The sequence below is a fragment of the Spodoptera frugiperda genome, chromosome 27, assembly GCF_023101765.2.
Source record: "Spodoptera frugiperda isolate SF20-4 chromosome 27, AGI-APGP_CSIRO_Sfru_2.0, whole genome shotgun sequence".
Classification (NCBI taxonomy): domain Eukaryota; kingdom Metazoa; phylum Arthropoda; class Insecta; order Lepidoptera; family Noctuidae; genus Spodoptera; species Spodoptera frugiperda.
The window spans coordinates 7663585-7686646 of NC_064238.1; the positions used below are offsets into that span (position 1 = coordinate 7663585).

The window sequence follows — 23062 nt, forward strand, 5'->3', positions numbered from 1 at the left end:
TATTAAACTATTATCCTTACTTTACCTATATTTTCATAAGATTTTGGCACTGTAGAAAATCAAGACGATTCATTAAAACTCAAACTCAAATTATTTATTGCAATAATCAATTATGTACGTTTATAAGAACATAAACGTACATTTTATGCGATACTCTACGCGGCTAGATATCTTTTATTGTAAAAATGTTACATTACTTTTATTACTTTTCTGCCTTATTTTTATTTTCCCACTCCTGGGGTTTCCTACTCATAATTTAATGTGTAGCGGAGCGTAATGAAATGTGATTGCCGTGCCAACTGCCAACGCAACGCAGTAGTAGTGCGCTAAAGGCCTAGTTCCCATGGCGAAAAAAAAGTACAAAAAAAATGGTTTGCGTTGCTGTTGCTTTGCTAGTACAAGTTTCAACAAAACGTCTCCCACAATTTTTTGTTTCCATAGATTTGTAGACTTTAATATCTAGCAATATTATTAGCAAAGAACATTACGTGAATCCATTAAAGCTACAAAATTTGAAGAAGCTTGCAGAATTTTGAAATCCTAACACTTGACAACGCGCTTGGCGACAGAAGTCGCTGTGATGTTATTAGAAACGCAAGTGTAACCTATAAACATTAACAAGCATTTTTGTATAAAAGCGCTGGCGCTCAATTTTTTGAAGATTGCAACAAACCGTAAACCACGGCGTCGAAAAAAACTGAAGAATCTGCCCATCTGGAAGCAGATAACCGATACAAGGTTAGTTTGTTTGTTTATATTTGTAAACTCGTAATCAACTCTGTAAATGTTAAACAACCCACAAAAAAGCGTTAAAATTGGCCTAAATTGGCTAAAAGTGTTTGGTGTAACTCGAACAAAAGATTTGTTAAGTGTAAACGTCGATCTAATGTTTGTACGCTGCAAAACACTGTTATGAAACAGATCACAAGGTGAAGCCAACAGCTACCACGAAAGAAGTGTCATATCGTGTAAATTAAATTGTACTGCTTTTATCAACGACACTATCGAATTATACTTGGAATATATTTGTCATTATAGAACAAAATTACAGATCCTTATTTACAGTAAACATGACAGTGAGTTATAAATATTTGAAGGTTGTTTGTCACAAGTTTCACAACATAATATACTATGTTTTTGTCACAGATGCCTGCTGCTAGTTTTGGATCAATTGCACAGCTGCCAGGAACGGGAGACTGTGGGATAAAGGATGTATGGAATCATAATTTGCATGAAGAATTTCAAATAATCAGACAAGTAAGTTACATTGAGTTGTTTGTGATGTGCTCACTAAACTATGATATTGCTTATCAAATTATTACAGCCTGGTTCACAATGTCTGATAGGTTTCTATTAGCCTAATTGTCAATCATACACTACTCAGAGACATTTAATGATTACTTTAAATATTCCTTAGTAACAATTTTCTTCTAAAAACTATTGCCAAGGACTGGGTGACCATTAAATTACTCTGAGGATGGTGGTAAGTGTTGAAAGTCCATCAAATTATTTGCTAATTTGACTAACATCAACATATTAAGACATTGTGAAACAGCCCTTTATAGTATGAAAAATTTATCCAAATATTGTAAATATATTGAACATTATTTTAGGTTGTTCAAAAATACCACTGGGTGGCAATGGACACAGAGTTTCCAGGAGTTGTTGCCCGACCTATCGGAGAATTCAGATCCACAGCTGACTATCAGTATCAACTGTTAAGGTAATTAATAAACTATTAGTACTAATTAGACTCAGACTGACTTATCAATTCAGTGTCTCTAGCCAAAGGCCATTAAAGCACTGTACTGACAGTAGAAAACTCAATGTATGGGGATGACAAAATTTATGGCAATCTCATATAATTTAGTTTTCTACTCTATGTGTAGACAAGAACAAAATGGCATTTGGCTACAGCCTTATTTGGAAAATACATAACAAATAATGTAATAAAGCATCAGCCAATTGTGTCAATAACACATTTTTATGTGAGTTTTTTTCAGCAGTTTATATATGTTTACTGTCTCATTCCAGATGTAATGTTGATCTCCTAAGGATTATTCAGTTGGGTCTAACATTCATGGATGAAAATGGCAAAACTCCTCCTGGTTACACCACATGGCAATTCAACTTTAAATTCAACCTGCAGTAAGTAATTAGTATTATTTAAATTCCCTTTTTATTACCAAAACAAAAATATAGGCAGAGGAGTACTCATTTACAGAATAAGCACTTTATCCTGTTAAAAATTAAATGAATACCTGGTATGGAATCTATTTGCTATCTAGTAATGAAAGATTTGGCTGAAAGTTCAGCCAGATGGACTATGCTATGCTATTTGTATCATGTGTATGTCCTGTTATAGAATGAGCTACAATCATGTTTGTATGTATTTCAAAAATCCCTGATGTGGTAAAATGATCCAAAAACCGTTGCTTGGCAACCAGTGAGAATGATAAACAAAAACTTTACTTTAACTTAATACTATGCTATTATATTTACAGAGAGGATATGTACGCGCAAGATTCAATAGATTTACTGCAAAATTCAGGTCTCCAGTTCAGAAAGCATGAAGAAGATGGCATTGAACCTCTCGAGTTTGCAGAACTATTAATGTCGTCTGGTAAGTTTCTAATATAATGTATAATTTATGTTAAAGGCCATTGATACACTTGTACATAGTCTGATCTTGGAAATGTCCTTCAGTTATGTTAATTATTTACCTACAGACCAGCTGTATGTGTTTACCCTCTATCAATAAAAAATATGTATTTTTTTTTTAGCTTGTGGTTACTTTCACTGTCACTGACTACAATTTATAAAAAGAAAGACTAGGAAACCTGTGAAACTAGCCTGACTAATGAATAGCAAAATAACTAATGAAACATCTGAACAACACAACAAACAAAAAATTTCATTCACTTTCACATTAGGTAGAAGAGGAAAATCGCGTTCTATCTTAACTGTAACATGTATTTATAATTTCAGGACTGGTGTTAATGGATAATATAAAGTGGCTCAGCTTTCATTCTGGCTATGATTTTGGATACCTTCTAAAACTACTAACTGATCAAAACTTACCGCAAGATGAAAACGATTTCTTTGAAAGCTTGAGGCTATACTTTCCAACTGTTTACGACGTGAAGGTAAGATTTTATATTTCTTTTCTGTACATTCCAGTGTAGAACTACGAATACGAATTTTTCAATTTTATTCTAAAATTGTTTTATTGTATGTGACTCCCTACTGCTTATAAAGAGAAAAGTATTTTCCTAAATCAACTAATTTTATTTTATTTTTGTATTTCAGTACTTAATGAAACTATGCAAAAACTTGAAAGGTGGACTACAGGAGGTGGCAGACCAGTTAGAGCTGCGTCGAGTAGGCCCTCAACACCAAGCGGGCTCCGATTCACATCTAACCGGAATGGCATTCTTCAAAATAAAGGAGGTACTGCAATGCAATCAATTCATCCATGGATTTTATTATACTGGCAAATACCTTTCTTAGCTCTAATCGTAAAAAGACAATCAAATATATTCATACAATCAATTTTGTATTGATCATGATCACAAACAAACACATTTAAAGTTCCTTTGTATGGAAACTAATACAAATTATTTTTTTACAGATATTCTTTGATGACAACATCGAAAATTCCAGTGGACATTTATATGGTTTGGGTGCGCCCTTCTCTGTAAATGTCAACAACTTCCAAGACAACGGGGAAAATGGAAACTCCTCCTGATCTTTAGAAAACGGGCATGTTATAAGCCTAACACCACAACCTCCGGTGTTCCATATTTCAGAGTGATAATAACATTGAATGTGTGCTGTGTACATAAACTAACTGTGAGTGACAATTCGACATTAAGTGAGCACTTCTTTCTGTGTGAATAAACTCCTGTTATGTCCACTATTTCATTTATACAAGTTAATTTTACAAATTTAAAAAATCTGCAATGAAATCATAATTATGTATATAAATAAATTAATTCCATGCATCCATATTTAGTAATTATACAATTTAGGTTGATATTATGTATTAGTTTTACTTTTTATTGATATTTAGTATATTTTATAGAACATTTAGATTTAAGACTATTATTTCTCTTAAGGTTTGATCGATTTATTTTATATCATAATAAATTTTAAGATTTCGTAATATTTTTTGTAACGTTTAAAATATAATTTTAAATTTTTAAAGGTAGCTTTTTCATTATTTAACAAACTAGCTTTTGCCCGCGACTTCGTCCGCGTGGTTGGTGGTCAAAATGAAAACGCCTTCTACCCTTTTTATTCCCTATGAGCCGCGCCTTACTCATAGATCTAAACACCCTTTCCCGCACGCGCACCCCTTGGCGACGTCCACTTCGCAACGGGTCGTGCAGTAGAAATCGTAATATTTTAATTTCACCACAACTTCAAAACCAAATGTCCAATTTTAATCATTCAAAGACCAAATATTATCAACATAAACTGTACTTAATGATGAATTAATTTATTTTGATAAGGATTAATAGCATGCGTAAAATAAACGCATTTAAATGTAGTCCAAAAAAATCAAAATTTTTAAATAAAAATGTGGTTGTTGTGCCTCACTCGACATAGATAGGTATAGTGTGTCGCGGACTTTTTTGTAGATATTTATAAGATCTACAATTAATTACAACATTTTATGGTTCTATCTTTTGTAGTTTAGGCAGCGTACGCAAAATAAGTAACTTCTTTAGTTGATTTTTTTCAGTTTGTGTCCGAAAAATCCAAATATCTTACGGAACCCTATTTTTTTCCAAAATGAAATATAGCCTATGTTACTCGTGGATAATGTAGCTTTCGAATGGTGAAAGAATTTTTAAAATCGGTCCAGTAGTTTTTGAGCCTATTCATTACAACCAAACAAACAAAGATTTCCTCTTTATAATATTAGTGTAGATTAAGTATTCCCTCCTACTGCATGGTCTCGTAGCTCAATTTTACTGTATTGAAAATACGAAACAATTTATTTTAGACTATCGAAAGTAAGTACCCATTATGAATTTCGAGGATCGCATGACGGTCTTCGACGTCTCAAAGAACCATTAGACCACGACATAATATGGGTCTCATGGGTCGCAGAGCTGATGCCTGACTAAGGGCCAACTCACACCGAAAGAGCGGCGAAGGGCAGCGAAGCGGAGCGCAGTTTCAGTGTCATGAGAATTTTAACTTAATTTTTATTATTATAAATACTATTATCGCATGAGAAACTCGAACGAGGCGCGCGGATGCCCGCGGAGCCGCAGGAATTCCGGCGAATTCCATAAACGGAGCCGTGCGCCTGCGCGAGCATTCTCGGGAATTCCCGAGAATTCAAATTTGTTATAGTTCATTTTATAATAGTCATAATAAATGCTAGGATACAGATGTAAATTTGTGCAAAATGTACGAAATTGGCCAAACAAATGTCTTTTCTTCCACACGTCGTGTACCCAAAAGTTTCTTTTTCTTTTAAATCTTTCCCTCCTTATGTCTTCGGCCTCTTCCTCTTCTTTTATATGTGCAATAATAATTAAATCCAAAATACTCATTTTCACTGCATAAACACAAGTTTCCTCGAGTTTTATTGAAAGTGAACTGCGCATAGAACGACCCGTGAATTCATCGCGTGCGGGCTCGAGATGGCGCGCGGTGTCCCGCGACTTCTCGCGCATTCCAGCGACTTCTCGAGCAGTCACGGGAATCCTCGCGCCTTCTCTACCGAGCGGGTCGCTGCGCTCCGCTGCCCTTCGCCGCTCTTTCGGTGTGAGTTGGCCCTAACTAACGGGTTGTCGGGGTTCCGACTCAAAGCAGGAGTAGGATCGGGGTAATTGTTAGTCAATAAGAGTCTGACACTCTCTTGCCTCACCTAAGGGGCGGAAGAAGTAATTATTTTGTTGATTGTTTACTCTAAAAAAAGAGAAATAGGCAGAAGCACGCTACGCCCCTGATCCCATACTCCCTCGTTCTCACTACTTTTTGAACACTCCTAACTAGTACAATGTTGTGTTCTGTGGACTTTATCGTTTAGATAATTTGATCGATATTTTAACATGATTTAGTACCTACTTAACTTCAACCAAAAGTGTAACGGAGTCTGGAGTATGAACTGGTTCGTACATCAAACCGTCATCATCACACTTGAACACGTGAACCTTTATGTAGTTTTTTTAGGGAGGAAAATCATCCAATGACTTCTCTCGTCTTGGGCGAGTCGAAAAAGAGTGCCAGATTCTTACTGACTAAAAAATATCTTGTTCGTACTCCTGCTTTTCAAGCCGGGGTCCCGGTAACCCGCTAGGCAGTTCGTAGCTCCGGGTCTTTTTGTAGCTAGGTGTCTAAATAAGTAAAGTAGGTACCTACCTACCTGCTTATTTCACCCGAGATATTTGTTTATATATTTATCTTTTACTTATCAAAGTTCACAAGCAAACCACATACTGATTAATTTATTAAATAATATGACGTTTTATCAAATCAATATTACTGAATAACTTTAAGCACGCGACTTCGTTTGCTTGTTTTCACAAACTTTTTTTAAATATATAAAAACGTACAAAAGTGGCTACTGGATACTTAGCCCAGCATATTCACTAAGGAAAGGCGAACCTACACTAGATGAGAACTCAACATTATGATGGTTATGCGTAGTGCCTATAAGTAAAAGTGGTTTATTTTAAACAAATGATCTAAAGAAAGATTTTCTCGAACCCTGGTGAGAAGCGAGACAATTTCTAGTTTTTGCCCTACGTCGAACAAATTCTACGTCCGCTTTAACTGCCTGAGGTATTCAAACGACCAAGACGGGTGTGTGAGTGGACTGCCTCGATGGTCGAGTGGTCGCAAGTGCGACTGCCGGACAATGGGGTCTCGGGTTCGATTCCCGGGTCGGGCAAAGTTTTACTGGGCATTTTTCGTTTTTCGAAAATGTCTCAATAGTAGCACGGAGTCGGAGGAGTTGTATATGGCTATAAGCTCACCCCCTATTACATGGGACTTATAACAAAAATGGTGAAAAATGGTTGTACATTGTAAGTATAGTGGCAATTCGTGCCGCAATGTGCACCTCTGCCTACCCCTTTCTTAGAGATAGACATATTCAGTATACGCATTCCTGCTAGATCAACAAGGTAAGTAAAGATAGTTTAGCTAGCATCTTAGTTGTAGACAAACATATTTTATGATTTTATTTCATGACATACTTTGTCTTGTTTGCGTTACGTAATTGATTCTCTTGTTTATTAACCCCGTTATTATTTTACAGTGATAATAAAATTATTACCATCTAAGTATATTTAACTTAGTTGTTTATGTTATTTTCACTGAGTTTAATCAATATTTTAAATCTATAGGATGACTCGTAATTTTTTTGGGTGCGGTATGATTAATTGTTTTATAATATTCATTGTTAAGCAGGGTTGACACAATGTCATTTGCTCGATACTATGTGCTTATGATCAGAAAAAAAGCACAATAGCTGATTATTACACTTTTACTACTTTACTTGCTTCAAAATACGTTGTCCTGCTTGCGTGTAGCAAATCTTGTTGCGCGTCCGCAACGAATTCGCTGCGCACCAACTCTACTTTAAAAACCCTCGTAATTTGCTAGTTAGAAGGCCCATAGGGTTAGTTTATAATTATATTACATAAATACCACTAGCCACGATTAACTCCAAAGGGCAGCAAAGGAATGACGTACAAAAATAAGAGGAATACAAACTCCAGCACACGCCCCTGTCGTGCCCACGACGAAGGCAGTGAATGGAGAAACTTATACATAGCTAGAGGTCTGGAAAAAGCTGGAAAATGTGATCACAGATGTGACGTGTCCTTTCTTTACTGATTAACGGGAGTAAACATTTAATTAATTAATTTAGGTATTATTACGATCGTGCTCAGCAACTTGCATGTTTGGGACAACCCTGGTGAAGTGGTGACCTTAACCTTACTTTTATAATTATTTTGTAAATATGCTATAGGAATTTTTGTCGTTTTGTTTTTAAATTGCATAGATATGAGTTGACCTGGTGAACTTCGTTCCTACTCAACTTTTTCTTTCTTTTGTGACAAAATATTTTCTTTTAGTTTTATGACATATAGTTTATCAGGTACAATACGCCCAAAGGTCTCAATCCTCAAATACCCAATCCTCAAATCCCTAACCCCAAAAAGGCCGGCAACCCTCTTGTAACTCCTCTGGCGTAGCGGGTTTTCAAGGGCAGCTCCGCCGCGACGATGGCCTACGACCTACCATCAGGTAATAGGCACGTCTACTCGTTTGCCGTCCTATCCCATAAAATAGTTCGACTTATTGGTGGTAATGGTTATTCTGAAATTTCAGAACATCAAGAAAATCGGTTCAATCAGTTTTGAGTTCATTTAGTTGGACGTAGTTTCTACAGATGAACCTAGATTAGATAAGGCATAAGTCATGTGTTAAGATGTCAGCTTGCAAATTAAATAGGTAACCTAGACCCCTACTACTTACGGTATTTACTCCGCTTTATTCTACAATTTATCTTGATAAGTAAATAGCCACATGTAGGTGGTATCAAACGGTATTTCTAGATTGTTATACCCACAGGTTATACCTGGCGTGTAGTTATTTTAAGTACCAGTGTATTAATGTTTATTCACCTATTACTTAAGCATACTTACTCAAGAAATATAGATTATTCTAGTTTACTATTTCTAATACCTATGTAGGTAGGCAGGTAGGTAGGTATCCCTACCTAGTATCTATATAAATATAAACTCCTAGCTTCATTTTATGTCATCACCTGCTAAACTTAAGTACTTACTTAACTTACCTTCTAAGTTAAAGCTACCATTATCTTTTTTGAGTGGCGAAAATCGTCCTCTCTTTTCTACCGGCTGGGGTGAGGCAAGTCATAGACCTACCTTTTTTATCGAATAGGGAGCAAACGAGCAGACGGGTCACCTGATGGAAAGCGATGAACGCTGCCCATGGACAACCGCAACACCAGAGGTGCGTGCCGGCCTCTCTTTACTACGGTTAATCATCCGTTTTATCAGTTTCAAGTACTTTTACTAACGGTGCATAAAGTAAGTTTCATAATATTTTTATGTTTTATCACACAAAACACGGATACAGATATCCATGGGGTGATATTATCGTGTCTTAAATAAGCTTAATCTTTATATGTAGGTAGGTATACTTGGGTATTTATAAGGTTTTAGATATTACCTAGATAGGTACCTATAGGTATTATGCCTAGTAATTTTCCCACCATGCTATCTTATCCTAGAGTTTACGAAAAATGACTGAGTTTGCATTATTTGAAGTGTAGCAGTTACCTAGCAGTTTGGCGGAGACGTAAACGTGTGGTCGGTATAAAAAGAAGATCGCGATGAATCTTATGTCAGACATCTCGGTGCAACTGAGCCATTTAGTCCCTTCCTTCATTTCATCCTACAAGGTAAGAAATGCCGTATTATTTTATTTTATTCATTTTAGTTAAATAATATTTAGGCATTTACTGACGGTCAAATAAAATAGGCTACTTCTAATTTACTATTTTATTATTTTTCGTTAATAGGAATTAAAAATATTTGAGTAATTAATTATTTTTCTTTTATTTACTTATTACATTTCTGATCTATGAACATTTTATTCTATTTTTATCCATAAAATTAAATTCGATATGTTCGATATATTAGAGTTATAGGTAACTAAATTAAAACATTCGGTCTGCCTATCTAATTGTTAATTTATTTTTTTTGTCGTTAATTTATTATTAACCATTACCAGAACCATCACTAAATAAAGTTAAAGTACCTAAGTACTACTCCCACACATAGTGAATCATTTCGTGTTTCTTTTCAGTTTAAATTGAAATAACAATGGCGACCCAAAAGTTCAGTGGACCATCCCCATACAAACTACCCGCTACTTACCCGAAGGAAGACTATTTCCACACAGAGTAAGTTGTCTTGAAACTGTAACTTAATAAAAACAACTTTTTGCTTTTATTTTCCGAAAAAATAGAAGTGAAAAATAATTTATGCTCACGCACCGAGACCCAGACCCACAACAACATTTTGTGAATCACACAAATAATTGTTCACGCCACAGTTTGTTCAGTCAAAAAATTACATCTACAGTTCACCGGTTACGTTATAAGTTTCATTCATGCCATACCCAACATACCTACCTCAATTCCGAGAATCAAACCCGAAATCTTATGGCAATCGCGCTTGCAACCACCCGACCAACGAGCTATGGCTTCAGAAGGAGTTATCTTGTTTACTTGTAAAACTGAAAAAGCCTAAATCCAAACGGCTTTAATGATTAGCTTCGATAATTCTGAAGACTGGCAGCAGATACTTTAGATATCTCATCAATGATTCTGCGATTTTTAGTAATTTCTTTTCCAACTGATAATATAAGTAAATGATATTCTTGATCCCTAGGATATATCCTAAAACTGCGACCAACGACTACAATATAGGAAGCAGCAGCCCGTAAATATTCGATGAGCTAACTCTAAATGAACAGTGGTGCCTTTATTTAAGCAGCATGCCCTTGTTTACCCTACAATTGGTGCTCTTAACTACCGATTTACCATCCCAGTGCTCAGATAGTTTCTGATGCCCTTGTATATAATAAGTAACTGTTCACTACATAGTATAAAACAAAGTCGCTTTCTCTGTCCCTATGTCCCTTTGTATGCGTAAATATTTAAAACTACGCAATGGATTTTGATGCGGTTTTTTTGATAGATAGAGTGATTCAAGAGAAAATTGTATATGTATTATAGATGCATAATATATCATCATTGCACCCATGCGAAGCTGGGGCGTGTTGCAAGTTAAGGATAAAAGACCTAAAAGAAATGAACTTCCACAGCTACGTGAACAACGTAACAACAAACCACAATGTGAAGCCTCCAAACAAACCAGTAGTGGCCGCTATCTTTGGCCTCGGTCGTGCCGGCTCCATCCACTTGACCAGCATCATCAACAACCCTCGCATCGTCCTCAAATACGTCGTCGACGACCGCACGGAGAGATTTGCTGACCTGAAGAAGTACTGGAACTTCGGCAATAATGTCACGATGCTTGCTTCTAGCGATGCAAAGCGCGTCTACAATGACAAAGAGTGAGTAAAGAGAAAAATAATAAGCTCTTTAATACTTTGATTTAGAATTTATACGTTGATTTTTGGATGTAACAAATTCTAGACATGTTTGCGACTAATTTGTTTCATTATCTACCTAATAATGCGAGTTTTATTTCACAGAGTCAACGTTGTGTTCATTGGTTCTCCAACCTGGACTCACCACGACATCGTAGTCAACTCCATTGCTAACAACAAAGATGTGTTCTGCGAGAAGCCCATCGCGGAAAATATTGAAGAAACAAAGAAGTGCTATGCAGCCGCTAAATCTAAGGGCCGTGTCCTTTTCTCCGCTTTCAACCGTCGTTTCGACCCCTCCTACAGGGCTTTGAAAAACAGAGTGAGAAACGGAGAAGTTGGACATGTGCAGATACTCAAAGTGACCGCCAGAGACTCTCCTCTGCCTTCCATCGACTACCTCAAAACATCTGGTAAGTCAGTTAGAAAAAATACCTAGGTACCTTTTCATGTATTAATTCATATAATTATTTCGACATAATTCATTCCACATCAAAATATGAAAATGATGATTGGTGGTTGGTGATTTGATGATTCATAAATATGTTCATGAATTTCGGCTACAATACCAATGTAACTGAAAGGGGAAAAAATTATCCAGTGACTTCTCAGACTGTTACTGACTAAAAACCATCCCGTTCCTACTCCTGCTTCGAGCTGAGGCCCCAACAACCTCGTTAGATTGTTCGGTGCTCCGGAACCTATGTTCGCACCATATTAAGTATTATCAGCTGTTATAAGTTTCATACAGTCAGAGCAAAATAAATTGCATAATGCAATACGATAAGTAAACAATATTAGATAACTCAGTTCCGTAAAAACATTGTTACATATTTATCGGGTATTTGTTTTATCTAAACAAGTTTATTATGGTTAAGGCATCAAATGATTATGGTCAAAATGATAAAGTTTTCACATGTCATGGTTGCTGTTATTCTATATTCATTGTAGGTATAAAAAATAACAAGAGTATGATATTGTAGTTATTAATAAGTTTAAAAAACAATTTACGATTAATTGATATTATATCTCCAAAGTTTTGTCAACAATATTAAATAACTTTATTTCAATTATCATTATAATAACTGCTGTTTTTGCAAGTGACTTATCCCTACTTCTTTCTTCTTTCCATGCCATGAAAATGGTATAAATACAAAGTTCAATCTTTTTTGGGTTTTTGGGAAACAGACAGACACAATTGTTTATTTAAACGAATATTTTTTTCAGGACCTATTATAATAATAATGCTTTAATTTTAAGGTGGTGTATTCCACGACTGCTTGGTACATGACTTCGACATGGCCTGCTGGGTGCTCGGAGAGTTACCTTGCCGTGTCCAAGCCTCCGCGTCTGCCCTTATTCCCGAAGTAAAGGCTATCGATGACTTCGACACCATTGCCTTCCTTCTCACGTACCCATCTGGAACTGTCGTCTTGGGAGACAACAGTCGTTACTCTGCCTACGGATACGACCAGCGATTGGAAGTTTTTGGAAACAAAGGTATGATTTCGTTATGGACCGACTTCTCTAAAATTCTCAAAATAATTAATACATATTATACGGTTAATTTACACAACTGATCGATGAGGATAGCTGCTCATGACTATGGGTCCCTGGCGTGGCTTGAAACCAGTTGGGTCACCTCGGACAAATAGGTACCTATGTCAATAAGACATAGGTAGGTAGGTTAGTGGGTTGTCGGAGAGGCGGTACTCTTTATAATGAAAGGCTTTTAACAATAGTTGAATTAAAAAAAAACTATCATTATTAACATCTACGACCTACTGCTATTTCCAATTGTGGCTTCAGACTTGTTTATTGAATGTATCAGTCAAAATCTAATTCACATCCTCTTTTTCTAGGAATGATTAAGGTGGAAAATGAGAGGCCGTACCACTCGACTCAGGCATACATTGGCCACGAAGGCGTCAAGGAAAGCCCCATTTACTACTCCTTCCCATCACGATTTAGAGAGGGCTACAAAAATGAACTGGAGCACTTCTTAGACGTCGTAACTCGTAAGTTAACTTTTTAATACTTTAGTTTTATTATGAAGTAGTAAGTTTTATGTATGAAGTAGTAAGGTACTCGTACAATCGTAACATACCAAATTCTCTAGTTTTGAACCAACCCAATAAAATCTGATTTTTAATGCGACTTCAAAAACTTTACCTAAATTAGGTATGTAATAAATAAAAATAAGCCTAATAAGTTTGGCAACAGCATATTTTTATTGTTTTAACTTCTGTTTCGTTTTAGACAATTCATTTTATGTATTATTAATTTGTTTTATTAGGTGGAGTCCCAATGGAGGTTACCGACTATCAGACTCTTGCCATCAGTAAGATAGCTACTGCGGCCGAAGAGAGCGCCCGTACTGGAAAATCTGTGGAGCTTGACTGGAGCAAGGACGGCATTCCCGCCAACTACTCATAAAAATAATAAAGCTATTACACAAAAGTGTTGAAACCAGTGTTTTACAGAAAACGTAATGTACCTACTACTACGCTTGTAAATATTTCCTTTTTTTGTGAATAAATGTTAATATATTATAAGAATAAATCGTCTTTTATTTCTTATTTAAATTACTAGGTGTTGTGAGAGGTAACTGGCGACAAGAGAGATTACCAAAATATATATAAAAATATAATTATATTTTAATTTTTTTAAACTGTACCGCACGCCCCGTGAAAAAAGTATTTTCTGATGATTTCTTCCGCCTTGGGCGAGGCGAAAGGATATCTCGAAATCTAGAACCTTTATGCAGAATACTCGAAAGAGGGACCATAAATACCGCGCTATCCAGTATGAGCAATAGAACGTAATATCTAGTAACGTAGTCCAGCATGCAGCAACGCATAAATCCCTACCGGAGTAGCTAGTTAAAAAATAACGATTATTTTAAAAAAGGTAGGTATGCGCCGAGTGACTTAGTTCTTTTCTGCGTTCTGTGGTTCTTCTGTTCATTGCCAGTATATCTAGTGATGAATTTGTACAAAAAACGGTCGTTTACCGTTTTTTGTACTTAATTAATTAAATTTTGTATTTCTTAATTCTTGTTTTTTTAAAGCTGTTTATTAAAGTATTTAAGCGTACTGAATAAAATGAAATGACAAAATGTTTGTGTCTATGGGATAGTGGGATATGAAATTGTCTTTGGTTGGCGATCTTTGGCGATCGGCAAAAATTCATAAACAGACAGGCTGACTGGATTTATTGAACTGAATAATTTCCAATTTATTTCTAAGTTAAAATTTATTCAGAATCTACCGATGCCTGCTGCTAGTTTTGGATCCATTTTAGCAAGTACTGTTAAAGAAGATTGTTCCATAAAAAATGTCTGGAATCATAATCTTCATGAAGAGTTTCATGTTATTAGACAGGTATTTCTAAGGGCTGAGTTTTTTAAAACTATAAGAGTATCCAATAAGAAATAATAGCTTCTGCCGTTTTACTAGAAACAAAAGCATGAAAAGAAAAGTTGTTTACATTTGTAACAACACGTTAACCTATAAATGGGAAACACTTGATTTTTCTAGATCGTGCAGAAGTTTCACTGGGTGGCCATGGACACCGAATTCCCGGGAGTTGTAGCAAGACCAATTGGGGAATTTCGATCTACTGCCGACTATCAGTATCAGCTGTTGAGGTAAACAACACTTAATCACTTTTAGTTTTTGTCAATTCAATTCGATTTTCTAATAACTTTAACTTTTAAATACGCGGCTATCTTTTACAGATGTAACGTTGATCTCCTAAGAATTATACAGTTGGGTCTCACGTTTATGGATGAAAACGGCAAAACTCCACCAGGCTGTACCACTTGGCAATTTAATTTCAAGTTCAACTTGCAGTAAGTATTGCAGACCATACAATTAGAGTTTATGCTTTCAATGCAAGACCAAGTTTATCTTGTATTCTGCATATATTTTCAGAGAAGACATGTATGCACAAGATTCAATTGACCTGCTTCAAAACTCTGGCCTTCAGTTCAGAGAACATGAGGAACATGGGATTGAACCATTGGAGTTTGCAGAACTTCTGATGTCTTCAGGTAAGCTTACAATGCAGATGGTAATCTTGAATCTTTGGATCAAGATTGATTTTACATTAGTTTCATGAAGTTTTAGATTGATACAGGGTTTCACCTGCTCTGCTCAGCTCCTATTGATCATAGCATAATATTTTAGAGTATAACCTTCTGCAATAAAATAATAATTATTCAAATGGGACCTAGAGGTTCTAAAGATTAGTGCATTCAAACAAACCAACTTTAGCTTTATATAAATTAGTATAAGTATGTATACATAAGATTTTGACCGTTAGAAAATAATATTTAGTGAGCAATCCTAACTAGTTATTACTTTTGTGTTACATTTCAGGTATTGTACTAATGGACAATATCAACTGGTTGAGCTTCCACTCAGGTTATGATTTTGGATATTTACTCAAAATCCTAACTGATTCAAATCTGCCACAAGAAGAAAATGATTTCTTTGAAAGTCTTCGACTTTATTTCCCAACTGTTTATGATGTGAAAGTAAGTTTACCATCTAATATTTGTATGCAGTTAATTAATATTTATTTACCCTGAGTATAATAATCTTGTTTATTCAAAAGTACCTGATGAAGTTATGCAAGAACCTAAAAGGCGGCCTGCAAGAAGTAGCTGACCAGCTGGAGCTTCGGAGAGTTGGGCCACAACACCAAGCTGGTTCAGATTCACATCTCACTGGAATGGCATTTTTTAAAATCAAAGAAGTATGTCTTTTAATTATTATTTGCTTTCATAATATTTGATTACAGGACTAAAAAGTAATTGAAATTAACTGTTTTGGTTTTACAGATTTTCTTTGATGGAAATATTGAAAGCACAAGTGGTCACCTGTATGGGCTGGGAGCACCATTTGCCAGTAATGTGAATAATTTCCAAGACAACATGGAAAATGGCAATTCCCCTTGATGAGGACACACCCTGTGTGGTGAACTACACACTGCCATCCCATCACCTTATTTAATGGAAAAACTTTAAGTAAAGCATTTGTACCTGATTATGTGTAAAAGGTAGAAAATACTGAGTGTAAACTGTGATATCAGTGTAGTTGCATGCTACACATGTAAGGATTTCTTACAGCATAAAATATTATAATAATATCCCTGAGTGATTCATTATTTTTCCCAGAAAATAATATCTGCTCAGGATTGTCTTGAATACTATATTATCCTAGTACTTCCCTAGACCTAGTCTTTTACCAATTGCTTTAGAATCCTTAACAAAAGCTTTTAATTAAGTTACCAAAGCTTTCTAATCAATGTATTTAATCAAATCTAGCTAGTATAGGGAGAATGTATGAAAATGACCCAAGTCATAGTAGTAATTTTTAATTTGAAAGTAGGGAACTACTATCCAGTTTATTATATTTGCAATTTATTAGGATCCTTCCAGAAATTGGTGAAATTATTTCTTTTTATTTGACATGTTTCATAAATATAATGGCATGCATTTGCAACAAAGAGCATATAAAACTGTAGTTGTAAAAATAGCTTCGAAAGCATTTTAAGGCAGATCTGTTAGTTTTGTAATTAGATATAATTGCATTTAGTGAGTATTTCGAATTGATAATAGATAAATAAGGCTGGTTAAAATATGTACCAATTTGTACCTTTTTGATAATGAAACTGAAGAACATGTTGGCAATACATAGTGAATAATTTTTACAGAATGTACATGTAATTTGTTTAACAATACTGAATATCCTAGAACTTCTCTATAAAACACCAATAGTGTCTCATAAAAATCTTCGTAAATAAAATATTCCAATGTATACATGTAGTTTTTTTTTTATAAACCTTTCGTCTTGTATTACTATGCTAATTTAATCTGTAAGCAGCAATCACTTCTAGCATGATACTATTGCCTCTAGCACTACTGATTGTAGCGTGATGATTTGGCCTTCGTCAATAAATCTCTAACGCAAAAAGAAATACTGGAGATAAGCCCGGTCAAACAAAGGAACTTTACAATATTAGGAAAGATTTCGATAAAAATATTTTTTATCTATAATAATATGTCCTCAAACCTACATAGCCAAGGTCTCAGTGGGAACCAAGAATTAATACCAGCCAGATAAATTATGCCAATAGGTTTATTTACCATTGCAATGTTAATAATTGTTACATAAGAAATTATGATCATTATCAAGTTGCCTGCTCAACTTCGTTGGATTCATTTCTTCTTCTTTTTGTGTTTCTGGGCTGTGTCTGGAGTATTATCGGCCTTGCGTTTACTGGTGTTGGCGCCTTTGCCAGTGGCATTACCGCCGGGAGTGTTTTGATTGGCAGCACCACTCTTTTTCTTCTTTTCAGCTCGTTCTTTCTCTTCAAGTTCTTGATTTTCTCTTTCAATCAAAGTGATCAGTGTGTTACATCTGAAAGTAATCAATAATACATGTTTTATATGTTATTTAAATTCCTTTATCGCGAATGAGCGCATTATAGCAGAGCGATATACATACCTGCGCTGTAGTTCAACAGCTGTTCTAGATTTGAGGAACCAATCAAATCGGAATTGGGGCGCAGCATGTACTGATGCTCGTAGTTCTTCGTAAACGTTTTCTTTGTCGAAACCCAATTTATGTAACATGCATACCAGGAATCTGAAAACAAATTAATTATGTTATACACTGTATAACAATAATTACACAACCAATAAATAATTTTATAACTATAGACTATTTAATAATTACCTGTCCTCTTCTTCAACATAATTCTTTCCTTTATTTGTTCCATAGGAGATTCTCAGTTGGTGGAATGGAGCTCTGTAGCGCGCCATCTTAGCATCCAGGGCCTTCTTGATTGATGCTCGCCTTTGTATTTTTGCCTCTCCCCTTTCAATTTGACCCATTATTCTGTCTATGTCTTGAAGTTCATGGCACCGCTCCCAAAACACTGCAGAATATTCCATGACCTAAAAATAATATGTAGACAAGTTAATACAAAATAATTGTATACCAAAATGATTATCAGTGAAATGATGATTTTTACTAACTTCTTCGGGAGTTTTCCCTTCCACATCCTTGGCAATATTTTCAATATCATCTCTGCCGTATTTTTCATTAGCTTTGATGAATTGATTGAAGTCTCGTTTTGTCCAGTTGGTAAAGCCTGTTCATAACAAAATACATATTAGTAAACAATTCTTTTTTTAAATAAATATTTTTCCATATCAAAACGAAATAATATATGTACCTTGAGTCAACAGCTGTTCCTTCTCTTGTATCTCTTCCTCTGTTAGAGCTTCAGCGTCGTCTATCTTCCGCTGTTCCTCTCTTTGAATCTTGGCTGCATCAGGACCTAACTCAGGATTTCGCGGTACTTTGTACCTAATCATACAATATAATCATTACTAAGTTTGCCATCTAAAATAACTTGAGTATTTATTCAGCTTATTTTTATTACTTACCCTAATGTCTTGCGGTAGTGATATATTTCTTGATCGAGTAACTCGAAAAGCCGCGGCGGGAAGAACTGGAAGTCTTGTACAATCGGCTGCTTTGGAGGACGAGGAGCCTACACATGAGAAAAGCAAATATTATATGTTTGGACATCACAAGCATATTCCCCAACTAACTACACATAAAGCACTATAAATACACATATGAGAAAGTATATATGAATGACAAAAATAATATAGTAAGTAATATTCTAATTATAATCTAATCTACATCATAGGTGATATAAATATATTATGTTACAGCAGAAAATAAGTCTACATTCAATTAAATACTAAATAAATTCTACATTTATGCCAGTATAAAGAGCTAATTTACATAATACAAGTACATGAATTAGATGATATTATATTGCCAAGTAACCACCACCAAGTAGACTGCTGCGCTGACCTCCGCATTTAGCTCTTTACACTTATTTACCTGTACCTTTGGCGCCTTCGGTTCGGAAACGCGGAGTGCCTCTCGGAAGTAAGCGTCCACTGCATAGTTAGCTTTACGTTCGCGTTTAGGCGGTTCTATCCAATTACCAATGGGTAAAACTTTCTGCTTCTCTCTGTAATCCTCCCCTGAATCATACAAGTTTTGTTAGTATTTTACTGAGTCAAATTCAAACGTATTTATAATGAGCATTGCTTATAAAAACCTTCAAACTGATATACTGAATCAGTCGTTGCGCCGGGGGTGTCCATGGAAAACGCCCGCAGGGAAGATTCTCCGAGGCTCTCCAGCTTCTGTTTCAACTCTTCAGTCTAAAAAAACAAAATTGGCAATTTTACTTCCTGATATCTACTGAAATTATAATAAGCTTGAAACTTTTTGTAATGTTATTTACCTTGTGTTCTCCTTTAGCTAATATGACATCAATGTCTTCTTCAGTGATTTCCGAATCCTTAGACGAGAACACATGATTGGCGCCATGTCGGATCATGTTAAGCATTTCGTCTTTATTCAGTTGACTCTTGATGTCAACTAAACGTCCCGATTGTATGACAAGTTTGTCTAGCCTCAGTTTGACTTCAGCACGTTCTACAATTTTTTCTTCGACAGTATTTTCCGTGATAAGTCGGAATACTCGCACCTATAAAAAAAATATTTAATGTTGGAATTTCAGAACTCAAAAATCGTGTGGATAAATACAGAAGTAGGTATATAAATTACTTGTTTCTTCTGTCCAATACGATGAGCCCTGTCCATAGCTTGCAAGTCCATTTGCGGATTCCAATCAGAATCGTATATGATGACGACATCCGCTGACGTTAAGTTGATACCGAGACCTCCAGCGCGCGTCGACAACATGAACACAAACTTCTCACTTCCTTCAGCATTGTACTCTTCTATTTGTCTGTTTCTATCTTCGTGCGGGGTTTGACCATCCAAACGGCAATACTGAAAAAATTCAAGTTGATGTTATTAGATCAAAAATAAAAAATTTACAGTAAAAACTATCTTATTCTTATTTTTAGTAAAAAAAAAACGTTGCCCCACATTAGGATTTTCTCCTGTGTAGTGGGTGCGTTCACAAACATACAAGTTCACATACACATGACACCCAGACCCGAAACAATAATTTGTGGATCACACAAAGAGTTGCTCCGTACGGTAATCGAACCCGCTACCCGTTGCGCGGCAGCCAGTTGCCCAGCCACCGCACCAACCGTGCAGTCAAGTCAAAAAGTATCGTAATAAAGCATGTAATATATCATACCTTATACTGCCGCCAAAGACAATAATCTTCCAAGATGTCCAGCATCCTGGTCATTTGAGAGAAAATTAGCACTCTGGAGTCCTGTTCACGTAGTTTGGGTAGCAATTTGTCGAGAATAGCGAGTTTTCCACAGTTGTTGACCAGGTGCATGTCTGTAGTATAGGGTGGGCCGGGCTCAGCGCCATCGAACAGGTACGGATGGTTGCAACACTTGCGGAGCTGCATGAGAATGTTCTGCAGTCGCATCTTCTCAACCTTTCCGGCACCATTCACTGTAATCAAGAAAAAATATTGTGACAACCAAACAACAAAATAATATTTTACGACAACCAGACAACTAGGTACTTATAACAAAATATAGTATAGTACCTTGTTAGGTATAACAATATAGGGAATTAGAAAGTTCAATACTAACCTACATCAATATCTTTCATTAAAACCTTAGTGTACCATTCTCTTTGCATTTTGCTTAAACCAACATAAACCTTGACCTCCTTTTTCGGCTTGAGTTTCCTCTCCACCTCAGATTTCAGACGACGAAGCAAAAACGGTCTTAGCACTGCATGCAATCGAGAGACTAATTGATTGTCGCCGAGAGCTGCATTTGTGTTGAACCATGAGTCAAAGTCCTGCAAATGAAAATTATGTTAATTAACTAAAAGTTTAAATCTTAAATATTGCTTTAGCTAGTAAACTATACTTACATCAGAGCTATTAAAGACATCTGGTAGAAGGAAGTTGAGTAATGCCCAGAGCTCGTGAAGGTTGTTCTGCAGTGGAGTACCAGTTAGTAGAAGCCTGTTCATACTCTTAAACTCTCTGAGCAGTTCAGATAATTTGGACTTTTCATTCTTAATTCTGTGAGCCTCATCAATCACCATGTATCTCCAGTTAAACTTTTTGAATACTGATCTCTCGCGAATGATCATCTCGTAAGATGTGATGCACACATCCCAGTTACCAGGCATGAGGACTTCCCGGATGAATGTGCTCTGAAAGATTTAATTATTTTATTAGAAATTTATTATTGAAACCTTCTTCAATGTTTACAAGTAAAACAATATATTATAATTTCTAAAATTATTCTTGACACCTTAACCTTTATTCTAACAAGAGTTTTTGGTTTACTGTTATTTTAATTGATTACAAAATATAATCACAATACAAAACATAATTATAATGTTACTGAGGAGAACATACCCTTGTTTCTTGGTCACCAATCAGACAAACTGCTCTCAGAGATGGGCACCATTTCTTGAACTCATTCATCCAGTTTGTCAGGGTGGATTTTGGCACAATAACAATGTGTGGCCCGGGTACATTCCTGTTACATTATCAATAACATGATTAGTTTTCTGAATGCATGTAGATTGACTAGACCAAATAAAAAATAGTAATACATTTTAAAAACAACTTACTTGAAATTCTTCATGTACCCAAGCAAGGAAATGGTCTGCAAAGTTTTTCCGAGACCCATCTCATCAGCCAAAATACCATTAATACCATTTTCGTACAGTGAAATCATCCAATTGAGACCTCTCACTTGATAATCACGCATTTCACCATTTTTGATGTAGGGTGGGGATGCTTCAAAGCGGAATATGGATTTAACTTTTGTGTTGGTTTCTGCCAGCAGTTCCTCATCTTCTTCTTGCTCAGTTTTTCGATGACGATGACTAAGAAAATAGTTCAAATTTAAATAAAAACATTACTATAGTTTAATACAAAGAGATATAATGTGATGGGTGTTGTTGACAATGCTACTGTAAAATGAGCAGCATTACCTACTAAAAACAAAAATTTGCTAACACCAATAATATTTCATGTATTTATATATTTATAAACAAAGTAATAGGCACAAAGCACATGTTTATTGTTTGTTTGTAACAAGGCAAGGTGAAGGTTAGTTTATTATTACTTACTCGCCAGCTGATCCGCTCTCTTCAAGTTTTATCTTCTTAGGTCTACCGGCTTTCGGTTTAGGAGGGCTGGCACCAGATTTAGGAGTGTTTGTCATAAAATGAGAGAAGATTTCCGTTTGCTTCAATAAAAACTCAAATCTCTTGGAACGATCTGTTTCAATTTTGCTTTCGAAATCACCTTCTTTTCCCCTCGAGGATGTGGTATCGCTCGAGGATCCATTCTGTTAAAAAAACATCTATTAGAAAAACTAATTCTGAATATTAACACGAATATTAAGAACAGTGCGGTAAATGAAACCTACTGAATTTTCTCCCACATCTGCAACATCCATAGGTTCCTCTGGTTGAGACATGATGACACAAAATAAATATCACTTATCAATTATTTAGATAACTCAATTAGGGAGAATATACATAACGTATTGATTAACGTTTTTCTTTTAACTTTTAACAACACGACAAGAACCGGGCGCGAAAATTATCCACCCGTCTTCAAGCTGCTGATGCGTTACCATAGACTAAAATTAATTGCTTTTAAAAGTTACTTATATTCAATGTTGCCCGATTATGACCACTAAAACTTGCCATTCATGATGAAAACGAGTTGAAACTCGACTAATCCACAATTAATTTTCAAATATTCTTTATTTTTAGTGATATACTTGCATGTATGCTGTTGTTTCTGAATTTATACATTAAATGGAAATATTAATAAAATTCTACGAACAATTTTTATAGCTTTTAAT

General features: G+C 35.5%; 4 protein-coding genes across 6 annotated transcripts; 3 read left to right on the forward strand and 1 right to left on the reverse strand.

The window, feature by feature from the left end:
• Positions 1–326: 326 nt before the first annotated feature.
• Positions 327–4206, forward strand: LOC118263308 (CCR4-NOT transcription complex subunit 7). Of its 2 annotated transcripts, none has more exons than XM_035575217.2 (8): positions 327–738; positions 1147–1257; positions 1614–1723; positions 2035–2148; positions 2505–2623; positions 2989–3146; positions 3310–3450; positions 3632–4206. In XM_035575217.2, the coding sequence occupies exons 2-8, from the start codon at positions 1147–1149 to the stop codon at positions 3746–3748; spliced, it is 870 nt and encodes a 289-aa protein (XP_035431110.1). In that variant the 5' UTR covers positions 327–738; the 3' UTR covers positions 3749–4206. The 2 variants fall into 2 exon arrangements, with proteins under 2 accessions (XP_035431110.1, XP_035431111.1); XM_035575218.2 differs by lacking the exon at positions 327–738 and adding an exon at positions 792–929.
• A 5195-nt stretch (positions 4207–9401) lies between these two features.
• LOC118263791 (uncharacterized oxidoreductase YrbE-like) lies at positions 9402–13740 on the forward strand. The gene is made up of 7 exons (XM_050705664.1): positions 9402–9460; positions 9868–9964; positions 10891–11142; positions 11284–11591; positions 12439–12678; positions 13041–13196; positions 13475–13740. Exons 2-7 carry the CDS (start codon positions 9885–9887, stop codon positions 13612–13614), a joined length of 1176 nt encoding a protein of 391 aa, XP_050561621.1. The 5' UTR covers positions 9402–9460; positions 9868–9884; the 3' UTR covers positions 13615–13740.
• A 584-nt stretch (positions 13741–14324) lies between these two features.
• On the forward strand, positions 14325–17003 carry LOC118263682 (CCR4-NOT transcription complex subunit 7-like). Its single transcript, XM_050705666.1, has 7 exons — positions 14325–14561; positions 14718–14827; positions 14918–15031; positions 15114–15232; positions 15561–15718; positions 15799–15939; positions 16025–17003. The coding sequence occupies exons 1-7, from the start codon at positions 14451–14453 to the stop codon at positions 16139–16141; spliced, it is 870 nt and encodes a 289-aa protein (XP_050561623.1). The 5' UTR covers positions 14325–14450; the 3' UTR covers positions 16142–17003.
• Positions 17004–17306: 303 nt separating this feature from the next.
• Positions 17307–22839, reverse strand: LOC118263544 (chromatin-remodeling complex ATPase chain Iswi). Of its 2 annotated transcripts, none has more exons than XM_035575604.2 (17): positions 22619–22839; positions 22317–22537; positions 21813–22070; positions 21595–21718; positions 21099–21386; positions 20810–21023; positions 20395–20666; positions 19848–20075; positions 19522–19767; positions 19333–19438; positions 19116–19255; positions 18641–18747; positions 18427–18560; positions 18227–18342; positions 17925–18145; positions 17694–17834; positions 17307–17606 (listed from the first exon to the last, which is right to left on the reverse strand). In XM_035575604.2, the coding sequence occupies exons 1-17, from the start codon at positions 22667–22669 to the stop codon at positions 17405–17407; spliced, it is 3069 nt and encodes a 1022-aa protein (XP_035431497.2). In that variant the 5' UTR covers positions 22670–22839; the 3' UTR covers positions 17307–17404. The 2 variants fall into 2 exon arrangements, with proteins under 2 accessions (XP_035431497.2, XP_050561622.1); XM_050705665.1 differs by having other exon boundaries at positions 19110–19255; positions 22619–22838.
• Between the last annotated feature and the right edge of the window lie 223 nt (positions 22840–23062).

Coding starts and splice junctions, on each gene's coding strand:
- LOC118263544 (XM_050705665.1), bottom strand. CDS start 22,669: ATGTCTCAACCAGAGGAACCTATGGATGTTGCAGATGTGGGAGAAAAT. Junction 18,343..18,426: donor GGAACAGCTGTTGACTCAAG/GTACATATATTA, acceptor TGTTATGAACAG/GCTTTACCAACTGGACAAAA. Junction 17,607..17,693: donor GCTGTTGAACTACAGCGCAG/GTATGTATATCG, acceptor GATTACTTTCAG/ATGTAACACACTGATCACTT.
- LOC118263308 (XM_035575217.2), top strand. CDS start 1,147: ATGCCTGCTGCTAGTTTTGGATCAATTGCACAGCTGCCAGGAACGGGA. Junction 2,624..2,988: donor AGAACTATTAATGTCGTCTG/GTAAGTTTCTAA, acceptor TTATAATTTCAG/GACTGGTGTTAATGGATAAT. Junction 3,451..3,631: donor CATTCTTCAAAATAAAGGAG/GTACTGCAATGC, acceptor ATTTTTTTACAG/ATATTCTTTGATGACAACAT.
- LOC118263682 (XM_050705666.1), top strand. CDS start 14,451: ATGCCTGCTGCTAGTTTTGGATCCATTTTAGCAAGTACTGTTAAAGAA. Junction 15,233..15,560: donor AGAACTTCTGATGTCTTCAG/GTAAGCTTACAA, acceptor GTTACATTTCAG/GTATTGTACTAATGGACAAT. Junction 15,940..16,024: donor CATTTTTTAAAATCAAAGAA/GTATGTCTTTTA, acceptor TTGGTTTTACAG/ATTTTCTTTGATGGAAATAT.
- LOC118263791 (XM_050705664.1), top strand. CDS start 9,885: ATGGCGACCCAAAAGTTCAGTGGACCATCCCCATACAAACTACCCGCT. Junction 9,965..10,890: donor GAAGACTATTTCCACACAGA/GTAAGTTGTCTT, acceptor GAACTTCCACAG/CTACGTGAACAACGTAACAA. Junction 13,197..13,474: donor CTTCTTAGACGTCGTAACTC/GTAAGTTAACTT, acceptor TTGTTTTATTAG/GTGGAGTCCCAATGGAGGTT.